The sequence below is a fragment of the Vipera ursinii genome (genome assembly GCF_947247035.1).
Source record: "Vipera ursinii genome assembly, chromosome: 1".
NCBI classification, from domain to species: domain Eukaryota; kingdom Metazoa; phylum Chordata; class Lepidosauria; order Squamata; family Viperidae; genus Vipera; species Vipera ursinii.
Genome location: NC_139512.1, coordinates 264,252,622 through 264,274,043, shown reverse-complemented (window position 1 = coordinate 264,274,043; position 21,422 = coordinate 264,252,622). Strand labels below are relative to the sequence as shown.

General features: G+C 38.4%; 1 protein-coding gene across 5 annotated transcripts in view; it reads right to left on the bottom strand.

The window, feature by feature from the left end:
- Nucleotides 1-275: 275 nt before the first annotated feature.
- AKAP7 (A-kinase anchoring protein 7) overlaps nucleotides 276-21,422 on the bottom strand; it is a 95,634-nt gene continuing 74,487 nt past the window's right edge. The window contains exon 8 of one of the 5 annotated variants that reach the window (XM_083379950.1): nucleotides 276-364. In XM_083379950.1, coding sequence (XP_083236076.1) covers nucleotides 291-364 — 74 coding nt within the window. In that variant the 3' untranslated portion in view covers nucleotides 276-290. Of the gene's footprint in view, nucleotides 365-9,871; nucleotides 9,904-17,349; nucleotides 17,589-17,616; nucleotides 18,508-21,422 lie in introns of those variants that run through there. The other 4 variants (XM_083379951.1, XM_083379949.1, XM_083379952.1 and 1 more) reach the window with 4 other exon arrangements.

Sequence of the window (21,422 nt, the reverse complement as noted above, 5' to 3'; positions counted from 1 at the left end):
CTCAAATATTGGAACACTGCTATCATGCCACCCTTAGTCCTTCTTTTCACCAGACTAGACATACCCAATTCCTGTAGCTGTTCTTCATGTTTTAGCTTTCAGCCCCCTAATCGTCTTTGTTGCTCTTCTCTGCATTCTTTCCAAAATCTCAACATCTATTTTATACTGTGGTGACCAAAACTGAATGCAGTAATCCAAGTGTGATCTTACCAGTTTCAAGTGGGATAAAGTGAGGTCCACATATCTGAAGGGCTCTTGTTCATGGACAGTCCAGAAAGACTTGGGAACTTTCAGATAGGTTGGCTCAGAACTCCAGGCTGGCTGGCAATTGGAGAAGTGGTAGTCTCATGCATCCCGAGGACACCTAGTTGGAGAAAGTTTGGATATGCAAATGATCTCCAAGACAACTTCCCATAGTTCCAAGTTTCACTATACGGAACAGCTCAGTTTGAAATAACATAAAGAGTTTTATTATGCCCCAGCTGATCAACCTACCAGCAGCAAAACATTGTAACTGGACAATTGGCTCTATATAATATACCTTTGCTTGTGTATTCAATAATTGAAGGCCAAATATGTGCCTGAAATCTTTCTGAACAGCAATAATCTGAATTTTGAAATAGTGATACCATGACAACCACAGTGTTGCCTTTCATGCCATCATGTGTTGCTGTATATGTTGTTAACAAAAGCATTTCAGAATAGTAATTCCAAAATTGTGTTTCAAAAAGCCATGCACACAATTTTAAATGAGGTAACTGTAGTTGGAGGCAAAAAATAAAAAAAAAGATCTGTGATTCCAAAATACTCATCTAGAGGAAGGATGCTTGACTGCAGCATCTGTTGTAGGATTCCAGTTTTGCTTTGGCTTCCTTCTGCTGGGCTGAGTCACTCTGCTGCCTGAATCCATACCAATTATTTGATTGGGTCTATCATTATCTGTGCAGAGATGTCATAGCAGGGTGCACTTTCAGATGAGACCAACTTCTGCTTTGGGGTGGAGTGCCTCCTTTCAGCCTGAAGATTGTTCCTGATAAGTGACCATCTATTTGGAGGGAGGATAAACATTCTGTAGCTCAGTGGTAGGTCATTGCTTCCTGCGGAAAGTTCATGATTCAGTCAAGTCCAGAGAAATTTGAAACAGGACATTGAGAGATCTGCAGTCACTGTAGAGAATCCTGAGCTACTTAACCCTGATTCAGTATATGGTACTACACCTTCCTTTCTTCACACAATGCAAGAATTCTTACCTTTTGCTATTAAAAACAAACCTAGGCTTGGTTTACATGAGTATTTAACTATGTTCCATTAAATAGTAAGTGTTGACTTGCACAATATATTAGGCCCTCAAAAAAACAATGAATGAATGAATGAATGAACCTTTATTGTCAAAGTACAACCATGTATACATTCAGATTGGCTGAGCCTCCCTTCATGCCCCCACCCCCAACTTACAGTGACACAAACCCTCCATCTTATTACACCATGTGAACTAATTGCACAACGCACCGGCCTCGCAAGTCAATCACTGGCCTTGCTTTAATATAAGTCTTATTGAACAAATTGTGAGCAGATCCTTGCTTTCTGATAGGCCCATTGTCTTGTGTGGGTCATTTCCCCTTTTCTGAATGTAGGAACAGACGACATTGTCTTTCTGTCCTTCCCAGCACATTGCAGATGCATCCCATGCCTGAAATTGGCTTAAGAAACAACTGAAAGCAGTCTTAGAGACAAACGGTTTATTACATAACTAACTTTTAATCCAACAACCTCCGCTAGGCAGCTTCAGGTCTCTTGAGGCATGGCATTTACACCTCTCCTCTTATTCCTCATGAAGCTCAGCTAGGATGCAGCCAAAATCACAACATTTTTGCCATTTAAACATTAGAGCTCTATAACGCTTCGAGCTGGCTATTTTCTTACTTTGCTTTAGGAAATTCTTGCTTCATCTATCCCTCTCCTACAGTTTAAGCTCCACTGTCTAGATCCCTGAAGCAATCTTATCAATAAACTGATCTTAATCCTTTGAGTCAGTCTCACAATCTGGTTTGCTTTCCTTGCTTAGGTGAACAATCACCTCTACACAAGATGGGCAGTGCACAAATCAATCAGATAAATAAATAGCCTGCACTAAACTCATACCTCACTTTGGGCTCTCCTTCATAGCCATGGAAACATGTGATCCTCTCATTCTTCCCTCAGGAGGAAATTACATTGTCTAAAAAGCTTGGTCCTTTACCACAGTTCAGGGACAAACTGGCTAGTACTGCTCCCCAGAATACACATTAGGGCAATTATTTAGGTGATTGAATCATTTAGGGCAATGATTGGTACACTCCTGGCTCTCCTTCCCCTCCCGCCCACCATCTCCTACTTTGGGGAAAAACAACAGCTACTTGTTGTTCTGAACACGTAGGTGTCTGTGGCGAGGGACATGGTTTGACATTCAAGCTGTCATTTTTATTTTCTAGGTATTTTGACTTTTTTTTTCTCTGGAGAAGACTCTGATGCTGGGAAAGATGGAAAGAAAGAGAATGACCCAGCAGCAAGATGGAGGGATTGAGTTACGGGGTGATGAGTGCATTGATGCATGCCCTAGAAGACCAGGTTAGGGACAGCTCAGCATAGAGAAAAGATATTTATGTGGCCACTAAGAGCCATCAACAACTTGATAACATGTACTCAGTCAATGTTGTCTTTCTTATTCCCTGCCTACTTATGGGAGAAAGCACACCTAACAGGGAGGGGACCACAGGTCTTTTAATGGAAGGGGCTGAAATTTATGGAATAATCTTTAAAAAGTTCATGGCAATCCCAATGTGATTTTCCCCCCAAAAAATATGATTTCAAGCAGTGATGGAATTCAAATATGTGAACAACCGGTTCTCTGTGTGGATGCCACTTCCGGAAGTCCATTCTGGGCCTGGGCAACAAAAAATTATCGGTTCTGCTGAACTGATGCGAACCGGCTGAATCCCACCACTGATTTCCAGGCCTGCTACATGAATCCTTTGAAGCCTTTCTACTTTCTTCTTAGGATTCAAATAAGTTATAGGAAAAGGGAAGAAGAGATTCTGAGATAACCCAAGGAGAATCCCATCATCATAGTTCTCTATAGTGCCTCTCCTCTCCCAAATCCAAACAAAGGTATTCCAGGAAGATGCATTTTTGGCACACTCTCAGGGGGAAAAATTCTGATTTATCTGGTTTTCCAGTTTTGAATCCAAGCATGATAACTGAAGGCTATAGAACACAAGGACTCTTACAGCTGATGCTTCGCCTGAACTCTCACACTATCTGGTTTGGCTTTCTCCCAGTCCCCAATATGGTAACCTTCATGCCTCAGTACTTACTGAATGTTTGGTAGAAACCTTCTCACTTGCTCTGCTGCCATTTGGCAAAAACTTGCTGTTCCCCAGATCTGTTGTCTTTGCTCACAATGGTGGTCAGATTGCTGCCATAGCTGATGTTAGATTGCATGTCAGCTATGCCTGGGGAGCTTCTATCTAGGTCAAGCACCTTTAGGCAGCTTAGGATTTTCAGTTGTTTCCCAGATATTCACTGGGAATATACATTCATCACAAAATATATGATCTGTGCCCCAGAGTTGGTTCTCCCAGGATTTCCAGATTTCAGCACATCCCAGCTGATTGCTTCAAATAATTTGGATAGTATGGTTTCAAATTCACACATGCATACAGTTGCTTAGTGAGAATACCATTTTACATAAGGCTCAGCAGACAAGGAATGGAATGTAAACCCAAGCAGTTTCTGAAAAAGGAAGCTAGCCTGGATAATTTCAACAGGAACATGAAGAAGAGAAATCAAAATCCAGTCCAAAGTTCAGAGAGCCAATCCATATCAGTCAACTAATCTGAAGGTCAGAGTTTCAGGGTTCACAAGCAGAATTCACAGGAATAACACATCAGGAAATCAGATAATTGTTTCCAGTAAGATTGCCTGTTAAATCAGACTGCAGCCAGCAATCTTCAATTGAGACAATTAGCTTCTTCCTTGGCAAGGAGCTTCATGTTGCATCTGTTGTACCTGCTGCTCTACTGAGTCTGAGGGCTTAGAGGTCTATCTCTGATCTGATTGTTCTAGCTGTTCTGATGGTGTATGTGTTTGATCAGTTTTAGGTGGTTTCTAGTTTGGGTTTACCTGAAACTGACATTCTACCGGTTCAGACGAAGAAGCTTCTTCAGAGTCAGAATCAGAGTCTCAGCCCTGGACCATGACAGTTGGAATCATTTCAGTGATGCATTTCTTAGGATTATTTGCCAATGGGAAATTAATCTCCTAAGTCCTGTCTTTGGTCTTCTATGAGGTTGATATACCTATGTCCAATCTCCTACCTACTACCAAGAAAGAGTTAGGTTTTCCAAGTGAGGTCCCAAGTTCCTATGGTAGCCATAACCAAAATAGCTATGAAAGTACAGAGGACAATGACCAGATAGTAGTGGTTCTCCAAGGACACCAGCTCAGCCAATTGTAGCTAATTCACTGACTGCCAAAACATTTTCTGAAGACCATGTATATTTTAAAAAAACCAGGCCTCATATGGTTGCCATCTTGATTTCCCCCCCCCCCCCGCTTAAGCCCCTGGCAGATGTCTCTGATAGCATCTGTCACTGCAGCAAACAGACCATGTGGAGGAGCCCTCTGATGCCATATCCTCATTTACAGCTTTTAATTGGAAATATATGTGTCTTGATGCCCGGCAACCCTCCCATCAATCCAATGCATCAGGTATTTTTCAAAATGGCAAATGCACATATTTTGGGAAGAGACTATTGTTTTACTACTTTCCATGTCAAGCAGGAGTGGATTTTTGTTATTACATGAGTTGCACCAGCTCCAAGTGGGATTTTTACACTCTGAATGGAAGGTGTAAAAATCAGTATATTGCAATTGGCTTAAGTGAAGACAATTTTTAAGTTATTTTATTGGGAAACCTTACTCTGTTCAATGGGACATGCTCCCAAGATACTGTAAGTGTGTATAGGCTAAATGGTACAAACCGTCTTGAATAAAAACTTACCTGAAGTAAAAACATTTTGGTATCCAGACTAGGAATATAATCAATTTTCTTATTATCTAGTTCATAAGTCATGTTTAATCTTCTGGTAATATTATTACAAATCCCATAATGTTCTCCTTAGAAGAAAATACTGTGTGAGGAAGTACATAAGAATCTGTGCATGTGTTTGAAACCAGCTGCTTGAAAGGTTTTGTCTAATCCTAAAGTCCACTGTGAAACTTGGTCAGTTACAAAGCCAGTTTCTTTGAATGTACACGTATCTAAATATTTTTTTTAAAAAAACAAAATGTAAGGAGGAAATCTGATCTTATGCTTGATTTTCACAGAACTGGACAACTGTAAATAAAATTGCACCTATTTTATTTTTAAAACGGCACCTTGGACTTTCTACGCTTGTGGAATGGGCTTCCCAGATAAATACAGATGCTATGTGTGACCTTTCTAAGCTTGCAGGGATAACAATATATGATACTCAATCATGCTCTAAGAATAGCAGTACAGTCAGTGCTCTATTAATGAGTGACACTGAGCACTTTTCGGTATGGGTGTGGATAAAACTGTACTTAGCTAGTAGCTCAGAAAATAAAGGAATGCTGGTGAAGACTTACCTAAGTGACATATGGCTGGTGTGAATAGAAAATCTTCAGGAGTAAAGGTGATAAAGCACATGTAGGAGGTATCATTAGCAAATACAGGATACAAAAAAGGGTTGGGTAATAAACGTAAAATATTCTAGAAAAACTCCCATGCAACTGGCTCTTGATAAAAGGGGAAAAGTTCAATTTTCTATCCCATGGAAGGGAATTCAAGTGCTTGTAATTAAACCTGAATGAGATAAGATATGAGGTAAGAACTGGGATGGTGGTGCTCTAATAGCAAAATTAACGGCAAGGAAAGTGCTGGTTTGCCACTTTCAATATTAAAATAAAATTGAAGTGTTTCGCTCCTAAAATAGAAAACAGCAACATAAAAAACTGTTTCTAATAAAATAAAGCCCACAACCCGCCACCACTGCCCACCTCCAATTCAAAGTACTTCGCCACACAGAAAACAAACTACCAGAGAGACCGTGCCAATTTCTTTTCTAATACTTTTATTCACTATAGGTACAAAATACTGTACAGAGTACAGTATGGACAAAAAGCCCACCTTACATCTGTAAATAAGTTGGACAACATAATTAACATTTGCTTCATCTAATAATCCTTTTTGGGATCACGATCATGACTCTATCAGATACACAAGCAAACAGCTCTGATTTTTTCTAACTCTGCAAGCAAGAGTGAAAGGTCATAGAGGTTTTATCCCTGTTGTTGTTCACAAAACACTCTTTTACTTCTCCATGGTAACTACTGAGTAACCAAACAGAGGCATCATCCTACACAAATGTTTACCTAGAAATATTAAGGTGAAAATAACCTGTGGTTGCTGAATTCCAGTAGGAAGCCAGCTGTGAGGACTCTTAAGTTCCTACAATACTCTTCTGTTCTTGGAGTAGTTTTCCAAAAAATGGATTATTTATAACGTCAACAAAGATATATTCACCAACACAAAGTTCAAACTAAACCAAGAATCTCTTTAACTATAGGTTTCTAGTAGCTTAGTAAACAAAGAAGTCCACAGCTTGCTGGTATAGCACATGCTTTGATGAAGAAAGTTCATCCATGAAAGCTGCCATTTGATTTTATTTGTGAAGTGTAATGGGGTTGATGATGGAAAGGCCTCATTGATACAAAATATTGAAAAAAGGCAGCTGGTGTCGATATCAAGTTACAATACAGTTGTGGTTGATATATGAGGTGGCACCTTTTTAAAAATTTGTGTGGAGATGGAAAATGCTGTTATAATTCTCTTATACAAAGAAAAGAGGAACAAATGACCATACTCAAGTTATTTTACTTTGGTCACATTATGAAAAGATTTAGCTCTCTGGAGAAATCTCTTGATACTGAGAAAGGTGAAACAGAAGAGGATGACCAGCACCAGGTGGAGTAACTCTGTTACAGTAGCAATGGATGCACTGTTTGAAGACCTGAAAGACCAGGTTAAGGACTGTTTGTCACAGAGAAAATCTGCACATTCACTAAGAGTTGACTCCAACTTAATGGCACATACTGTAATCAAATAAAGCGAAAGCTAATAATAATAAATGCAAAAAGTACAGGTTGATTAGTTTGTAAAATACATTGGGAAAGTACTGCTCTTTCGAAGGCCAGATCCTGAAGTTGAAACTCAAATACTTTGGCCACCTAATGAGAAGGAAGGACTCACTGGAGAAGAGCCTAATGCTGGGAAAGATTGAGGGCAAGAGAAGAAGGGGATGACAGAGAATGAGATGGCTGGATGGAATCACTGAAGCAGTAGGCATGAGCCTAAATGGACTCCAGAAGATGGTAGAGGACAGGAAGGCCTGGAGGAACATTGTCCATGGGGTTGCGATGGGTCAGACACGACTTCGCAACTAACAACAACAATTTTATCCAATAGAAAGGATGAAAAATAACGATTAGTACACGTTGGAAAAGAGAAAGTGGCAAAATATTTTGACTAACTCAAAATTGGTTGTGAAATTCATTAAGAATGGTATATGATGGGAGCAAAAGCATGTACAAGTATAAAATGGTTAGTGAATAATTCAATACTACCTGGAAGTAAGTAATATATTTTTCCTATGAAATATATTTAAGAATAAACATGTAAAATACAGTACCTGTGATATTCAACGTGGGTTAGAGACATAAATGTGTAGATATGCAGGTGGAGATGACATATCAAAGTATATATTTAATTGTATGGTGCAATAAAGAGCACAGAACTAAAAACCTAATGCCTGAAAGATCAAAGTTTGATAAGGAAAATTGAGAGAATGCTTATAAACATCAATGATGAAAAATTAGATAATTCTGTGTATCTTTGTAAAATGTTTATTAAAGTTGGAATAGATGGAGAGGATTTAATTGTAAATGCTGATAGAAAAATAATGATAGAATGTAGTACTAATATTTGTCAAAAGAAATTAAAATTGCAATAGCTTACTTACATGAAGTAAAAGTTGGGGATAGCAGGAAAAAACAAAAGTTGACATGTAGTGGGAACAGGTTACGTAAGAAATGTGATGATAAAACAAGAAAAGATAGGGTCATGAATGAGTGGACTGAATCCAAGAGGGAGTGGCCAGTTTGAAAGAAACTTACTAAGGTTGGATCATATACAGAGTATGAATAAAGACTGACTCACAAAGAAATACAGTATATAAGGGGTCCTTGGTGCTGAGCTTGTTTGTTTTCTTGCAGACGTTTCATTATTCAAACTAGGTAACGTCATCATTGCTAGTAAGGAGTGCTATTTGTGGCCAATTTATATTCTAGTGCAGGGGTCCCCAACCCCTAGTCTGTGGACCAGTACCAGGCCATGGCATGCCAGCAACCGGGCCGCACAAACAAACGAAGCCCCATTTGCAGGATGCAGGCAGCGCACAAAGCCACAAACTGTCCGGTCTGTAGAAAAAACGGTCCCTGGTGCCCAAAAGGTTGGGGACTTCTATTATAGTGGCTTGCCTGCCAGTGTTGGTGAAGGTAGTCTTAGGTATTCTTTGGTTGGTGTTTGCTGTTGGCTTCTTTGGCAATTTCTTGATTGGGGTATTGTTTACTTGATTGTTGGTCTTATGTTAAGCTTTGAGTTAATCTACGCTGATCTGGTGCTGTTTGCTGGAGGATAGCTGGCTTGGGTCTTTTTGTTCCTTTTTGGGCTGGTTGATTGTCTCTTTTGCATAGTCATATATATATATATACAGTATATGATTCTAGTCAATGGATTAAGAGGAAAGCAAAAAATGAAAAACTCATGGCTAGAAAGAGTTGATGACAACCTCAAAAAATAAGAAATATAAAGTATATGAATTAGCAGCATATACTGATAACTTTATTGTCACTTTGAATGTACACCAATCGGCATACATCAAAATGAAATTTCGTTGCATACAGCTCTCAAAGGGTCACCACCTCCGATATATACTCCTTGTTCGGGGCCCGCTCAAATTTCACATTGTCCATTTTAGTCTCTAGGGAGTGAACGATGGCAAACAGGACAGATGGAAATGGGGCTCCATGTGGATTAGCCCTCAAATTCGCTTGTATTCTGACAACCTCGCCTTCTTTCTTTTTTCTGATCCTGACTCTTCCGCCCTTTCCTTAAAGAGGCCTTGCTTCTTTTCACCCCTGGAGCATGCTGCTGCTGCCGCCACCAGCTCCTCCAAAAGCCTCTCTCTCTTCCTCTGGGCCTGCTGACAGCCTCATCCAGTTCCTTCGCTCCATAAGCTCCAGGTCCTCTCCTCCTCTGCCTCCTCTGGAAACAGCCCTGATTTGCAATAGAATCCATCACTGGGCCAGCAGTCAGATCTTGCTGCTGGTAGAACAAATTCAAACAGCGCCAACGACTTTTAACACTCTCACCAACAGTTCCAAAACAACTAGAAACTCGCCAGGCCAGCAAAGATTGTTGGTCGTATGTCGTATGTTACCTTAGTTCCACCATGTTGCTCAAACACATTAAAATCTTCCTGATCATGTGGCCTATAGCCTTTACTATCCCTCCCAAAACTATTCGCCTTCAAGAGCCAATGCAGCCGCAGCCATTCCAGGCACCGCCATCTTAGAACTTATACTGTACTTATGAAACAAGTTTGGTTTGCTAGAACGTATGGAGAAGTTAATGGATACTTTTGGTGTAAACTAGATTTAGTTACATTTCTTTTTTTCATCTCTTGCATTTAATATTGTTGCTCATTGCTTCTCATTCTTTGGTTCCTCTGCTTTCCATAATGTTGTGTTGAAAGAAAAACCTTCATCAGGGTCCAGTCCAAGCTGGGAATAAACAAAATGGAGACTACTTTAGAAAGAAAGTTGTAGTTTATTGAAGAGCAGAGCCAGACAGAAAGATGGCTCTGGGAAAGCTGACCACATGTTGCTAGGAGTGCTGGGTTTTTATACCTTCTTGGGCTTTTGTGTTTGGAGTTCCTGTTCCTGTGGCATGAACTTTGACCTGAGGTTTTGAGTGTGTCCTTTTTGGTATTGGTAGGCTAATCCTATTATGTCCCAAAGATCATATCCTGCTTCTCTGGGGCTGGGGCTGATGGCTTACTTCCTGTGTTGGATTTTTTGGGTGAGGGGTTGCTGGTTCTAATTCAATCACTCTGCTAATGTTAGTTTTAAGTTTTGTTGCAGGGGATTTCAAAATATTGTCTTTAATAGGCTTCTGCATGGTGGTATTTACTACTGAATGGGGCTGAATGGGATTATCAAATCTGCATTTCTAAAAGGTGGTTTCCTGAGTTTCTACTTGGGGCTATTAAGAAAAACTGGGCCTGCTTTTCTGCCTTTAAGATCCTTTGAGGAAATATATTCTGCCATTTTAATATTCCCCAAAATTTCTTTCTCTGGGGGGCAGGGGTGCTGTCCTCCTATAGTTGGTTACCATACTTGCAAAGGAATAGCATGTTGTATATACACAGATTGAATATTAACTTGAGCAATTTTAACAATATCTCAAGAGACCAGAAACTATTGCAGGCAGAAATGCATTTAATCATGCCTTTCAAACATTCATATGTGAATTGAATTGCAAAGCAAAAATAGCAACCTTTGATATATAACTTTAGACTGCAAATAAACAAATTACATTAGAACACCCTTTTCACTAATAATTTGTGGGAGGGAGGATGGGTATATTCAGAGATTTTTTTTAAAGTCTTCTATATGCAGTTTGACATGGAAAAAAGCAATGGATCAACCATTTGAGCCAATCACATATATACTTCATGGAATAAAATTATAGCTGAACGCCCTGAAATCAAAAGCTTTAACTGTAATATTAGATTCATTTTCCATGTATTTTCATTTTTTTAATTTTAGCTTAATTTTTACAGAGATGAACAATTTGTAATTACGATTTTCAAGTATTAACATTACATACATAATATGTATCAATATGCTCTCCAAATATTCAGAATGTTAGCAAAGACATGTAATAGTTGCTTTATTTAATCAAAGCACTAATGGAAAATATAAAAAATGTATAAGAGGAAAATTTGAGTTCATTATTCATGTAATCGTCTGCTTTCTTCATTGCAGTTACTTTTTAGTAATGTTTTTTTTTCTTCTAAATCCTCAACAGGCTTCTAATTATTGTTTGGATGTAAGAGTACATCTTAGCCTCTGCAGAATCAGTTTCCCTGTTGCACAAATGTTCTCATTAGGAAGACATTGAACATGGGAAGAATATAAATGAGATTTTTTTTTATATTTTGATCAAAGAATAGTGGAGCCAAATTACCACACTATTAGGTCTTCCACAGAAATTAGATGACCAAATGGCTTTTTTTAACGTCCCCTGTTATAAACACTGACACTTCATGAAACATTCATGTTTGAATGACACACTGCCTTTTAGAAATCAATTTGATGTAAAGATTCATCTGTATATGACACTTTTAGATTTTTCCCATGTTTTCTAATGTTACAAACCCAACTCTAATTCAACTGAAGCTCTTATTCTTAATCCAATATCTGTATGTATCTACTCAAGCATATCAGAACATGGGTGAAAATCAAATATTAGTTTTAGATTCTCTGATCAGTTTGGCCTATTATACTTGTTATGATAGCAATGTAATCAACATAGGCTATTGTAGTTAAATTGGCCCAGAATCAGATTTATCAAACAGGATTTATATAAGAATAACACTAGAATGCATGGGGAAACCCAATGTGCCAATAAAAGCAGAATACACAATAAAGTGTGTTTGCATTAACGTTGCAGGCACGCTCAATGCTGAATTGAACAATCTGTGGAAATGACTAGCAATTAAGAATGCTTTCAGACTAGGTTTTTTCTTTCTTTTAATAAAGCCTATTTGTTGTCTCCTTCACAAAATGTTATGGCAAGTGGAATCCAGTACTGCCAACTTGAAAGCAGATACCATTCTTGATTAAGAAAGGAAAGCTAGAATCACTGAACAATGTATTCTGATTGACAGCATAGGACCCTCCCTATCTTATAGCATCCCCACCTGCAAAGGAAGCTTCCAAGGAAAAAACTGCTTTTCTGGTTAAATACATGCTACCTATTTAGTACATTCCTAGCATTTCCCTTCAGTGTAAAGAGGTTGCCCACAGGTAGTCCTCAACTTACAATACTTCATTTAGTGACCATTCAAAGTTACTGAAAAAAATGACTTATGACCATTTTTCACACTTAACGACCGTTGCCACATCCTCATGGTCACGTAATCAAAATTCAGATGCTTGGCAACTGACTCATATTTATGATGGTTGCAATGTTCCGGGCTCATGTGATCACCTTTTGTGACCTTTCAATAAGCAAAGTCAATTGGAAAGCCAGATTCACATTTACCCATTTACCCAAAAATAAGATGGAGTCTTATTTTTTGGAAGCCTCCCAAAGAGACACCAGGTCTTATTTTCGGTGAATGTCTTACTCACCTCTGACACCGACAGCCCTTCTGGGGCTGAAGGAGCAGCTGCATTCCGGCCTGCATTTTGCAGTCAGGCCTTTCCAGAAGGCCTGTGCAGCTGAGTACCGAGCTATGGATTGAATCCATAGCTAGGTCCTCGACTGCAGAGGCCTTGCAGAACCGAGCTACGGATTGAATCCATAGCTCGCTTCTTGGCTGCACAGGCCTTCCAGAAAGGCCTGTGACTGAGAAATGCAGGCCTGACTGAAGAAGACGCCTCAGAAGTGGGCCGGTGAGGAGAAGCCTGGCTGCAAGGTAAGTGATCCCCACCCCACCCTAGCTTGATTTTTTTTTAAAAAAAAACAGGTTTTATTAATTTTCTAATTTTACATCCAAATGTTTATGAAGCAATGTGGTGATTGGATAGTCAAAAGTGCAATAACAAAATCCTTTTGTAGATAGCTCAGGGTACGTCAACAAAAATTCCCTTTCCAATTCCCTTAGTCACAATATCAAAATCAAATTAATACATTTCTAGTTGTAACACAATCAATTAGAGCAACCCTAGCTTGATTATTAAGTGTGTGCCTCACTCCAAAACTACAGGGAGTGCAGAATTATTAGGCAAATGAGTATTTTGACCACATCATCCTCTTTATGCATGTTGTCTTACTCCAAGCTGTATAGGCTCGAAAGCCTACTACCAATTAAGCATATTAGGTGATGTGCATCTCTGTAATGAGAAGGGGTGTGGTCTAATGACATCAACACCCTGTATCAGGTGTGCATAATTATTAGGCAACTTCCTTTCCTTTGGCAAAATGGGTCAAAAGAAGGACTTGACAGGCTCAGAAAAGTCAAAAATAGTGAGATATCTTGCAGAGGGATGCAGCACTCTTAAAATTGCAAAGCTTCTGAAGCGTGATCATCGAACAATCAAGCATTTCATTCAAAATAGTCAACAGGGTCGCAAGAAGCGTGTGGAGAAACCAAGGCGCAAAATAACTGCCCATGAACTGAGAAAAGTCAAGCGTGCAGCTGCCAAGATGCCACTTGCCACCAGTTTGGCCATATTTCAGAGCTGCAACATCACTGGAGTGCCCAAAAGCACAAGGTGTGCAATACTCAGAGACATGGCCAAGGTAAGAAAGGCTGAAAGACGACCACCACTGAACAAGACACACAAGCTGAAACGTCAAGACTGGGCCAAGAAATATCTCAAGACTGATTTTTCTAAGGTTTTATGGACTGATGAAATGAGAGTGAGTCTTGATGGGCCAGATGGATGGGCCCGTGGCTGGATTGGTAAAGGGCAGAGAGCTCCAGTCCGACTCAGACGCCAGCAAGGTGGAGGTGGAGTACTGGTTTGGGCTGGTATCATCAAAGATGAGCTTGTGGGGCCTTTTCGGGTTGAGGATGGAGTCAAGCTCAACTCCCAGTCCTACTGCCAGTTTCTGGAAAACACCTTCTTCAAGCAGTGGTACAGGAAGAAGTCTGCATCCTTCAAGAAAAACATGATTTTCATGCAGGACAATGCTCCATCACACGCGTCCAAGTACTCCACAGCGTGGCTGGCAAGAAAGGGTATAAAAGCAGGAAATCTAATGACATGGCCTCCTTGTTCACCTGATCTGAACCCCATTAAGAACCTGTGGTCCATCATCAAATGTGAGATTTACAAGGAGGGAAAACAGTACACCTCTCTGAACAGTGTCTGGGAGGCTGTGGTTGCTGCTGCACGCAATGTTGATGGTGAACAGATCAAAACACTGACAGAATCCATGGATGGCAGGCTTTTGAGTGTCCTTGCAAAGAAAGGTGGCTATATTGGTCACTGATTTGTTTTTGTTATGTTTTTGAATGTCAGAAATGTATATTTGTGAATGTTGAGATGTTATATTGGTTTCACTGGTAAAAATAAATAATTGAAATGGGTATATATTTGTTTTTTGTTAAGTTGCCTAATAATTATGCACAGTAATAGTCACCTGCACACACAGATATCCCCCTAAAATAGCTATAACTAAAAACAAACTAAAAACTACTTCCAAAAATATTCAGCTTTGATATTAATGAGTTTTTTGGGTTCATTGAGAACATGGTTGTTGTTCAATAATAAAATTAATCCTCAAAAATACAACTTGCCTAATAATTCTGCACTCCCTGTAGGCCTTATTTTTGGGATAGGGCTTATATTAGCCCCACCCCCAAAAATCAAGCTAGGGCTTATTTTCAGGGTAGGCCTTATTTTTGGGGAAACATGGTAATTACAACTGCAGTGATTCACTTAGTAACTGTGGCAAGAAAAGTCATAAAATGGGGCAAAATTCACTTAACAAATGTCTCACTCAGCAACATAAATTTTTGGTTCAGTTGTGGTTGCAAGTCAAGGACTACCTTTATTCAACTGGGTCAGACCATCACATATAGAATGTTGCAAACAAACATGCCAGGAAGGAGGTGTTTGTTATACGCCCTGTTTTTAGTGGTATGCAAATCCAAGTCAAATCTTTATTATTGTCAAAGACCAGCATGCCAAGAATGTATCCATTGATCTTCCTGCCTAGCAGGCTGACCAGAGTACAGTTCAAATGGAGAAGATGGCTTTGCTCCTTTTCTTAGAATAAAGCAGTGATAGCAAAGAAGGATTTGGAAGGGGAGAAGTATATGTGCACCATTGACAGAAGGCATTACGAAAAGCCTCTCAATGGCACTCAGCTGGCAGACTGATGGGAGTGTTACTCGTATATATTGTCATGGATTCTGCTATGTTGTGATTAAGTGGAGTAACTCAAATTGTCTGGGAAAAAAGAGGACAGGGCTGACAGTGAAATGAGATAGTTGGCATTTGTTCTGGTGAGCTGTGTTCTCAAGCCTGTGAAATAAAGGATTTATTATTTGTGTGTTTACATTTTGGCTTTGGTTGTCATTTATGGCATCTAGATAAAACACACAAAACTTTTATTCTAGCAACCAAGCTTATTTGTCCAGGCATTTTACCCTTAGGATTGTGTCAACTGAGCATAGCAAAGATCCTGGTTCTTTCTAATGCCATGTCAAGCAGGTTTTTTTAAAAACCTATTTAAAACCTTGGCTTTGGAAATAGGGAAAACATCACACTTATAAAATGTATTTTACATTTACATTTACAAAGCTTATCCTTTCTTACAAACGCTGTTTCTTATTGGTTCCTGCGTATCTCACAAGCCTGGACAAGATTGCAGCTGAGAGAAATGCAGGGAAACACATCTTCGTAAACATGCTAAAGAATTATCTATCATTATTTTTATTTTTTTCCCTATTAACTATGTACCCAGGTGAAGCTTTCCTTCCTAAACTTCCCTGATGATGCTAAAATCCTATGTGCATCAGTAGCTGTATGCACAACACTCATTTTTCCTTTTAGTGGTCAATCTGCATGATGGATTAGGCATCTTTCTCTGGATTACTCTGCCAGAAGTTTTTGTGAAGCCATAAAAGCAGCATTCTCTTCAGAACATTCATTCAATGGTATATCTGTATTCAGTTTCTGGATTACTGATTTCCTGAAGATGTAAATACCAGCACTGAACCCCACATCTACGACTGCACAGATTCCATATAACCTTTAGCAGCAGCAGCAGCCCTAAGGTCAATTAATTTAAGTATGAAATGTTTCTCTACGAATGTATTTGGAAGAAGCAACAATCAGCATCCAGCAAACTGAATTTAAAGACAGAATAAGAGCAAGAATAGTAAAAGAATCATTAAGGCATTTGAAGAGATCAACTTCCTTCTTTCATCATTTGCCTGCAAGAGGTAGAAGACAGAGACTAGCATACCACACACTTTTTATGTATCTACTGGAAGCACAAGCCTGCATTCAGAAAATGCACTTTGTATAAACATTAATACAATGTGTCTTACCTACCCTGGCCCACATTTTTAGCCCTTTTCAAATTTCAGAAATGATATTCACAAAAGCTACTGAATTTTTCCCCGTTTTTTAAAATTACTATACTCCTAACGAGTGATTAAATAAATGACCTGCTGCAATTTTACAACAAATATTAAAACATTTTAAACCATCTTGTTTTGCATGTAAACAATAGCAAAAATCGTATGTCAGAATCTGTACATAAGATTTAAAATTCTGATTGTTAAAAAAGTAAGCAGTCCAAAACCAAAATATCACCATAAATAGATAAAAGACAGGATAATTACAAAACAATCTCTTAAGTGGTACTGTTTAAAGCCACTTAACAGAACTTTGTTATAAAGTTTACAGCCATAGAAATAATCCACTGTACTATCTATTATAGAATAAACATGGGCTAAGACAGAGGATATGATCTGGTCAATATGATAAATAGTGAGTAAGAAAAAGAAAAAAAAGGTAATGAGATGATATAATTTATAGGTTAGACAGTGCATGCAATTCCACTCCAAACAATACCTATCCTTAATTCAGTTTTTGCTTTATACTAAATGATACACTCTAAGCAATTAAAGTCTGCATCTAAGTTTTGTCCACTGACATCCCCATGCCACAGTAATAATATGCACAGGATGAGATTAATCATATCACACAAATCATGATTTCTCTCAATCAATTCTACAGCATTATACTGTATTTTCAGGTACTAATAAATATTGGCAGCATTAGAGTCCTTTATGTATACAGTACATAATTTCCTGAAATAGGATGGATCTTAGAAAAGAATAGGATGGATCTTAGAAAAGAATCCTTTATGTATTATGCAATCCGTTTTCCCTATCACTTTCAACTATTTGGATACAGGTATGTCTCTTCCCCTAAAAAAAAAAGAAGCAGTACAAACCAGGTAGGTAAGTGATCTTCGCTAAAAATTAATCTGTATAATTTGCAGTTAAAAATTAAGACACATTAGAAGTAAGATCAGTGACATTTTACGAAATGCTGTCAACTAAGCTGTCCTTGTTCAAGCAGTTCCTTGTATATTTTCATCCGAATTGATGGTGTGGATAAAAGTTCTCTTATCTGGTTCACTTTGGTCAACAGGGGCAACAATTCTCTATGCAAAGCTTCCTTTACTAGAGCTGTTTCAGGGCTCTTCCCTAAAGGAAAAAGAATAACAACACATGTTTGTATACAATTAATATGATTAAAATGTTATGGAACAAATTACCAAAATATGCCATTGTGTGGAACATACATAGTTTTGCTTCAATGCATATTTTTTTACCGTGAAGAGTAATGTTAATCAGAGAAAAATACAATTTTTGTGTGAAAATTGTACTTTAAAATGAAACATGATATTTAATATCCAGTTACATTCTATTGGGCAACAGTAATTGTGGTTCATATTAAGATTTCAGTACTGATTGCTCTTCGATACAATAGATTGGCTTCTTCTCCAACAAAGCACTTTATTCAGTTGTGCTGAACAAAATTCACGGTACTGTTTTTTTGGCCATTCGTTTTGCTTCCAGGCGGTACACAAAGAAAGCAACGGAGAAATAACTCTGTAGTCAAAAAACACAAAAAAGATGACACTTTTTTTTGGGGGGGGGGAGTCACATCTCTCTGTCCATCTTGTCCTTTCCTCTCTTTGTCTGATCTTCTTTCCCAGAGTTCAGTAGTTTTTTTTTTAAATAATTATTTTCAGTAGCATTGGCATCTGTCTCTTGTAAAGCTCTGTGTTCTCAGTTCAGAAAGGATATCTGATAGCAAACTATAACCATCATTCCAGTGAGGACAATTCTGAAGAGTAGGGAGCAGAGACATGGATGTTGGTGGTACAGCCCTCCCTTTTTGGCCTCCAAAACAGTCATTTTCTAATGTCACTCTCGCTTTCTTTGCTATTTCCAACGGCCACCTCCTCAGTTTTCACTGGGGTCCCACAATCATTTTGTATGTTTTTGTTTTGAGTTTCTTCTAGATACTGCTGTACCGCCTTGAGGACTGCAGTCTCCACCAGCTTTTTGCTGAGGCTCAGCAATTCTGCATCATCTGGCTCTGCCCCCTTTTTGTCACCTGTACACCACAACAGACAAAAATCAGTAAACCTAAGCAGGGAAAGCTGCATGCAAATACACACTTCTGGAGAAAAGCTCCTCAGACACACGGGATACACGTTCATAAGGGTGTTCTTGCTTTCTTTGCTTCCAAAACCCCTGCAAACCCTTCAGAATGAAAGAGCCCCTTGCGCTCTCTGAGACTGGTTGTTTTCTTGCAGACGTTTCATTACCCAAAATTAGGGAAGATCATCGGTGCGAGTAAGGAGTGGGGTGGGTTCTCAGTTTATATTCAACCCTGAGTACAAATATTCTTTGTTGAAAAAAAATAGCCAGTACTGTAGGCAGTAAGGAAGATGACCTTGCCAGAGATACTATATAGATCAGCTCTGTTCCTAAACCAACAAGGGCAAAAACACAGCTTAAGTCTAAAACAAGAAGCTATGCTTAAGCAACTCAGACAGATACCTGCCTAATTTACATGAAAATGGGGGGGAGTAAAGAACAGTTAGATTTGCAAGATTCTGCTACTATAGCCAATAATAATAAAAATATTGTAGTTTGAGCCTTCTTTAGAGTTGATTTCTTGGTTTGGTCCACCTAGTGAGGCTGAACCTAAGTTTTCCTCAGTTCTTTGCCTGAATCTTAAAGCAGCCTGTCTCTTTCCCTGGATTCTGGCTATTGCATTTGCCTCTTTTGCCCAAAGAAAATTTCTAATCCAACAATTACCCAAAGTCTCAGCTTATAATTTGAAAATCATCTTATTGCAGGAATTTAAAACATAAATCTTGGTGCAATTCGGGACTAATATGTGGTACAGTCTTATTGAAGTTAATGAAATTGTAGCTGAGATAAGAAAGTCTGATGAGGGACTACTGTAAGGCTAATTAAGAAGTAATAACAAAAAATGTAATAAATACCATTAAACAGAAATGCAAGTCATATAGAGCTTATCCTCCAGAAAAATAACTTGTGTTTTTTTAATTATGCAATGTTTATCCACATTGATACACCATTGAAATGGCAAGTCAATGTTATCCAAGGATTCCTAGTTTGAAATCCTGTTTATTTCATATTTAAGTCAAATATACTTCATAAATCCTACTTGCAACACTCTTGGACTGGCTCCAAATCTCAATGATCATATAAAGCAGAAATTGGAGCAAGGCAAGTATTTTCCTTGGAATTACTGCAATTCTGCAAATATTGTGAGATGTCAGTTTTCCTTCTGGTGAGGAATATTTCCTTACCCACCTACTGCCCCTGGGTTCAAGCTACCCGTTACTCTCTACCCACAGAAATTAAAGTTCCTGAAGCCGAACTCTTCCTTTTCTTCTCCCTTCTCCCTTTGTCCAACCAAGCAGCAATCATGGTCTTAGTACTGGGAAAAACATCTGAAAAAGTACTGACTTACTATTCTGTCACCTTCATAACACAGAGAGCTTTTAAATGCAAATAACATGCTAGATATCATCATCATCAACATGCTAGAAAGCCACTGAAAGATTGCAGTGCCTGTTTTGAATATAGCTTCCTATCGTTGCTATCACTCAAATTCTTTTGCAAAGTGCAAATGAATCTATTTAAAGGGATGTATGGAAAACATGGTGCTGGCAATTTATTTTGTGGAGTAGTGGGGAGGGCTATTTGTTAAATGGTGGTAGCTGCGGGGACAGAACACGGACTGAGTGACATACTCTTATTGGTTAGCTGAAAGAGAAGTGCTAAGTCCTGATTAACCCATAGTATTCTTGGTTTTCCAAGGTTACTAAAAATATGTAGTACATCAGTCTGAAACTACTTTGCGAGGAATTAGGAAATGGAAATGCTGCCAGTGTGGAATGCTTTTTTTTAAATGAAAATGTAATATGCCCTAGCTGCTTAATCATATACTTTTCTACTAAAGTGTAATTTATAAATATACAACTCTATTGAATGCAGTCGATTTATATTTTGCTATGAAACTAGTACTATTGTTAAGCGTTCATTTTTTAACGTAAAACTGCTTTTTTGCTCCTAAGCAACTCAGTAATAATGGACTGAAAATGTCACTTTCAACTAAAACCAGCTCTGAGAAATAGTCAGCAGGGACAGAAACATTGGTTTTTCTTTTATTTGTTTGGTTTCTATAGTTGCCCATCTCAATAATGACATCTATGCCCCCCTTCTCTGCTCACCTAGCATTAATTTAGTTCAGGAGTTTTAAGAAGTAAATGGGTGCCTTAACCACTCTGCCCCATTAAAATCCCATATGCACATTCAAGGAGGAAAATAAGGCTCCATATTTTTGTTCCATTGTTCTGGCAAGCTTTAGGAATAACTAAAGAACACTGGCAGGCCAAACACAGTGAGCCATGGTTTTCCTATCCCTACTTTAGCCATAGTTTTTGGCTTGGACCATAGTTTTCATATCCTTACTTTACATTATTATTGAGCCATAGTTTTCATACCCTTACTTTGGGTTATTCAAATTTAGAACCTTTTAAATCCTTCATGAAAATATTTATTTAAATCCTTCTCTGAAATATTCACTGGCTTTCAATCGTTTAAAAATAGAGAAATACGGCAAATTCTATTCTTCTTGCACTGCATTAGAAAGATCTTTTAATGAAATGATATGAGAAACAGTGGAAAGCCTTGGAACTTGTAATATAATAGCCAGGAAACTTTCACTGAGTAGTTTTTATTACATTGCTTGTATGCATGGCCTTGAATGCTGTATAAATCATAAACAGACCAAATAATTCAAAGGCTTCAGTCGAAGCAAGTTATTTTCCACCTTGAAGGAACTGTGTTCCTCTTCTGTTTTATCAAGTTATATTTAGCACTTCCAACAAAGATACAATCTTTTATCTATTGTCATCCTCTGGGATACTATGTCACCTTTAACTGTAAAAAAAAAACTTTCTAGCATTCATGGCCACACTTACATAA